At 34.1% G+C, this 5808-nt stretch overlaps 1 protein-coding gene across 1 annotated transcript; it reads right to left on the bottom strand.

Moving 5' to 3' along the window:
* Nucleotides 1-272: 272 nt before the first annotated feature.
* On the bottom strand, nucleotides 273-4029 carry LOC107793911 (F-box protein PP2-A12-like). The gene is made up of 3 exons (XM_016616361.2): nucleotides 3538-4029; nucleotides 2823-2941; nucleotides 273-1156 (listed from the first exon to the last, which is right to left on the bottom strand). Exons 1-3 carry the CDS (start codon nucleotides 3838-3840, stop codon nucleotides 733-735), a joined length of 846 nt encoding a protein of 281 aa, XP_016471847.1. The 5' UTR covers nucleotides 3841-4029; the 3' UTR covers nucleotides 273-732.
* Between the last annotated feature and the right edge of the window lie 1779 nt (nucleotides 4030-5808).

The raw sequence follows: 5808 nt of genomic DNA, 5'->3' as shown, positions 1-5808 counted from the left end.
GAGAGGTTGTTTCCAATAGACCCTCGGCTAAGGATTTATTTCATTTACAACAACAACAAAAATAATAAGTTTGCATTGAGTACAAAAGAGAAGGGATTTTCAGTTCACTTCTTAAGCAACTGAATATGTTCTGGAAAATAGGATCTCATTTAGGCAGAGAACGAGCTTGCGAATAAATTTATATTGATCCACTAATCCAGATTACCAATTATCTTGAGACATAGAGCAAAGCGCATAAACATAATATAAGACAGAAGCATCAAGCAGTAAAAGGACAAAAGAAAAAGGAAAAAATTATATATACACCGCACTACATTTCAGTGTAGCAAGATGCAATTGTTGGTTCTTGACATTAACTAGAACTGGAGATAGAGAAAAGTAAGTAACTAATGTAACAGATCCTAAGAACTCACTGCACTAAAGAGCAGTCCGATACATAAAGCATCCTGCATTATGCAGGGTGGGGAGAAGGGCCGCACTCCAAAGGGTATGATGTAGACAGCCTACCCTAATGCATGCATTAGTGGCTACGGCTTGAACTCGTAACCTATAGGTCACACGGAGACAACTTGACCTAAGAACTCACTACACTAAACGGATAAAAAGCCCGTCGTTGACATATACAGAAATTGCCTCAGTCTCAGATGATTATCACTCAAAACTAAAAACTCCAGAACTATGGATAGTACTATAACTAAACTCTTAAACACTTCCTCTAGAGACATCAGCAAATCAAAAACGTTGCTTCAACCTCTCTGCAAATTCTACTGGACATATCACTACAGAATCTACACAAAGTCCACCTTTAGTGTGTGTGCAATCGATCTGAGTCATAGAATATTTAACTTTCATGGGTGTAACCGAACCTGTAACAACAAAGTCACCTACATGGTGGTACTTCCACGTTCCAGGTTCATTCAAGTAACATTGGGTTGTAGCTTGTTGACCCTCTGATGTTGAGAGCTGAAAGCGCACGGGCTTTTTATCCCACCCGTGGACGTGCTCGGAGTTGCAGATCCTACGTCCAAATCTCCGAGAGGCACGTCCTAATTGCAGTCTAAAGAATATGCTATAGGACCCAACAGGGAGTGGGAAGTCAACTTCTCCGTCAACTTCGAACCACCAGATTTGTTGGAGATATGCAACGGACTTGAATCTGCGTGGACAGACAGGAAAAGAAATCAATAAATATTCAGTCTGAGCATGTACTAGCTTTTCAAGATTATAGCGATAGAATGAGAACATACAGGCGCAGTACAAGCATACCAGTGATTAGCCAGTATTAGAACAAGAACATGAGTAAGAAATGCAGATAATTATTCATTTTCCTTTGCTTTTACTTTCAAGAATGAGCTACAGAGATCCTCGAAGCAGTCATTCAGGCACCAAGACATCTCAAAAAGGCCATGACCCCATGTAGAGCTAGAGCATGAAATTTCCCTAAAGCTCAATCTTTTTTTTTTTTTATAACTATGGTGTCCGGGCCAGCTTGCGCTCGCCTCGACTAATTCCACGGATACCTGCCACCTCCCACCAGCAACAAATATCACGTAACTTTGTCCATCAAGGCTTGGACAGATAGGAAGAAATCACCTAGTGTTTTTGCCTCCACTGAGATTTGAACCAGAAATCTCATGGTGCTCACCCACTTCACAGTTATCCCCTAAAGCTCAATCATTTATGTGCATTCCAAATACAACCTCTTCTTTTTGGTTAATTATGGGGCAATACGAGGAACCTTAAATCATTATCCCCCGTTTCAATTTAAATGACGCATTTTCCTTATTAGTCTGTTCCGAAAAGAATGACACATTTCTATATTTGGCAACAATTCTACTTTAAACTTTTCATTTCATCAACTTTACCCTTAATGAAAGCTTTTATAGCAAGACAAATGCCATGACCCCACAAAGCTTTTGCCTTTTAAGCTTTTAGAACCATATGTTTCAAAAGTATTTTTTTTTCCCTTAAACTTTGTGTCAAGTCAAACTACATCATCTAAATTGAAACAGAGGGAATAGCAATCTAGAACGATAAATGGGCTTCTATAAGGTTTTATGAGGTAATAGGTATAATTTGGTCTCTGCTCTCCTCCCCCAACCCCACCACCTCAAAGCCCGCATACTAATGTTAAAGAGTGGTCCTGATTGGAATTGCTAGGTAAACCATTTGGATTAACGAGCAGTGAGGAAATTTGAATTCTTTTTTTTTTTTAAACAAAAGTCTCACCTGCATCAGTAAATAATGAGCTAAGAAGAAATGTTCAACAATGACGACAATTTGGAAACTCCTAACTCACAATTAGATTGCAAGGATAATACTATTAAGAAAGAAAACACGACTGCCCCCTCAAATATATCAAGCACTAAATGTCCCAAGGATTATTCAGAACAAGTAAAGAAACAAAAATAATCTACAGGGTAAAGACACACTTATCCATGCTTCTTCAACTAATTTTGGTAATTTTCTAGAATGAAAACTCCTACAGAATAGGAGGATGAAATGTCATCCTGGCATCTAACAGACTAATTACATCATAGAAATGAGAATTTAAAAAGATAAGACTACATTAAACAACTGCAATTCACACGCTTGAAACTTCTTAAGAAAGAATATCACAAGCTAGACAAGAAAATTCATGTAACAAAAACCTTTTATTGGGAGGATTCAATCACAAAAAGGTTCCCTACAAGGATCCTTTTTTTTTTATTTCACTTGGAGTTGCTCGGCAAGTCTAGAAACACATAAATCAATAACCACACAAATACAAACATTCATTCTACCATAACTATACATCAAGCAAAGCAATCTCAAAACCTCACCTTGATTCATCAGTTTCAATCCGACTCCAATATCTCCGATCATCAATGCCCGTTATCGCCAAGCCACTTGAAGATATAGACATACAAACTCTTCCAGTACTCTTATCTAACCAAACTCTCTGCACAAATCCCAAAAACCATCAAACTCATTTTCCACCCTCAAACAAATTATTAGCCTTTACATTACTTCTCAAGTATTTAATACTACAACTAGCCTTTAAGTTACTACTCAAATCTAATACTACCACCTTAACAACAACGCCTCAATACCAAACTAGTACAGAAATGATAGTAATTTTTCTTTTCAGGAAAAATCCAGAGGAACACAAGGAAAAAGCTAATGAAATTCAAAAAAATGCCACGCTCTCAAAACAATAGCGGAAAAAAGGATATATTTTTTGGGTATATATAAATGCATTTTTGTATGTTATATACAAAAAATTATACAAATTTTATATACTCCGTGTGGCTACTTTTGCGGCTACATGTAAATAATTTCGACAAAGTACTAAAAGTGATCTTTGCCAATAAAATTCTTCATAAATAGGGTATACAAATTATGTGCCTTTAGATTACATCTCAAATTTTCATAAATAAAACTACTAAAATAACACCACCTCATTAGTACAACTAATTTCCCAGTTAATGAAAAAATTGGGCACACAATTAACATCTTTAAAATGAAGATTTAGCAAAAGAGGGATAAAGATTGGACCTTTGTACCACCATCAAATGAATTGGGTCGACAAAGCCTAGCATAAATGTCTCTTTTACACAAATTGTTCGGAAAATTTTGGACCCTTTGAATAATAGAGGCATAATTAAGGGGCAACTTAGATTCCCACACAAAATCAGCAGAAGAAGCTCCCCTGAAAGCCCTGTTAAGCTTAGACAATTTACAGATCTCAAGAGGGTCCATATATACAAGAACTGAAGCCACACAACTCTCTGGCAAATCACCAAGACTAGGATTAATTGGCTCAGTTGATGAAATCAAGAAAGAAAAAGCAGAACCCATGTTGGGTTTGGCTTAAAATTACAGAAAGTTCAATTCTTGGCAACTGGTTTATAAAACAAAAACAAGAAATTGTGATTGTGGGTATTAAAGAGAGAAACAGAAAGTGGAAAGCTACAGACAGCTGGAGTTGAAGGGAATATGTATATATGTGGAATGGACGGTGACTTTTACATATATATGTTGGTGTACTTTTGTTGTGTTTTTTCTTTCCCTCCTATATACCAAACCAAAAAGTATCGATTTTTTTGGTCGGTTTGATTTGGTTTTCGGTTTGGTTCGGGTTTTCGGATTCTTATGAACACCCCTAATGGGAGGTATAGATTATTAGTAATAGTAGTTGGATTAGATTGAAAAAATGAAATGGATAATTAATGCAAAGGTTGACTGGATAATTATGATAAAATTTGACTACATTGGCAAGAAGAACAAATTTAAATTCATATTTTAAAGTACACATTTAGTAGCTTAATTAATTATAAACGTATCTGTATAGTTATTAGTTATGCTTTTATTAAATCCATCATGTTATTGGCAGTTTACTAATAAAAATAGCAAGAGTGAACTTGGAGAAAAATAATGACTGTTTTTTGTATTTTTGAAAAAAAGACAATATTACAGACAATTCTTTTTGAAAATAAAAAATGAAGATGATTATAGATAGGTAAAATTAAGCGGGCGTTTGGACATAAGAATTTTAAAATTCCAAAAAAAGGTGAATTTTTTTTAAAGTGAAAAAGATATTTGAAATTTAGAGTTGTGTTTGGACATGAATATAGTTTTGGGTTGTTTTTTAAGTTTTGTGAGTGATTTGAGTGAAAATTTTAAAAAATAACTTTTTGGAGTTTTTCAAAAAATTCTAAAATGCATGTTTGAGTGAAAATTGAAATTTTTATGAACAAACGATGATTTCGAAAAAAAGTGAAATTTTTTTGAAAAAAAAAGGAAAAATTTTCTTAGTCCAAACGGGCTCCCCTCCTAGTCTGTTGGATTCTGCGTACCTTTTTTTTGGGGGGTGGGTGGGGGGTGGGGTAGGGACTAGGGAGTTTGGTATGTATAGGATGATGGGAGGCAGGGGTGTTCATGGTTCGGTTTGGATTGGTTTTTCCCTAAAAAGAAACCAAACCAAGTAAGTCGATTTTTCAAATATTAGAACCAAACCAAACCAATTAAGTCAGTTTTTTCTCGATTCGGTTTATGTCGGTTTTTTGGTTTTTTCGGTTATTTGTCGGTTTTTTCTTAAATATAAGACATACACTACCAAACACACATTTCGGCGACCACATTTTCAACCTAACACTAACAAACCAATTGCCCTTTGAGAAATCTATTATTACCAAGATATATTGATGATAATTGAATCAAATAGTGATGAATAATTTAAGGAATCAATTAAAAGTATATTATTTTTAACATGAAATAGATTCTTACACTTAACAAAAGAAAAATACCAATTAAACTAGAATGTAAAGGTAAAGAATTGTACTAAAAGTACAAACGATTAATATTTGCTATAAAAATTTTAAAACTTTGTATAAAAGTATATCTATATATATATATATGTGTGTGTGCATTATAATAAAATAGTTACTCCTATATTCGGTTTGGTTCGGTTTTTTTTAATTAAAACCAAAACCAAACCAAATTTGATCGGTTTTTAAATTTCAAAACCAAAACCAAACCAAACCAAAAAGTATCGATTTTTTTGGTCGGTTTGATTTGGTTTTCGGTTTGGTTCGGGTTTTCGGATTCTTATGAACACCCCTAATGGGAGGTATAGATTATTAGTAATAGTAGTTGGATTAGATTGAAAAAATGAAATGGATAATTAATGCAAAGGTTGACTGGATAATTATGATAAAATTTGACTATATTGGCAAGAAGAACAAATTTAAATTCATATTTTAAAGTAGATATTTAATAGCTTTAATTAATTATAAACATTTTTGTATCATTATTAGTTATGTTTTT

This window comes from Nicotiana tabacum, chromosome 1, assembly GCF_000715075.1.
Source record: "Nicotiana tabacum cultivar K326 chromosome 1, ASM71507v2, whole genome shotgun sequence".
In the NCBI taxonomy this organism is placed as follows: Eukaryota; Viridiplantae; Streptophyta; class Magnoliopsida; order Solanales; family Solanaceae; genus Nicotiana; species Nicotiana tabacum.
Note: the sequence above shows the minus strand (reverse complement) of the source record. Positions and strands in the feature narration are given on the sequence as shown.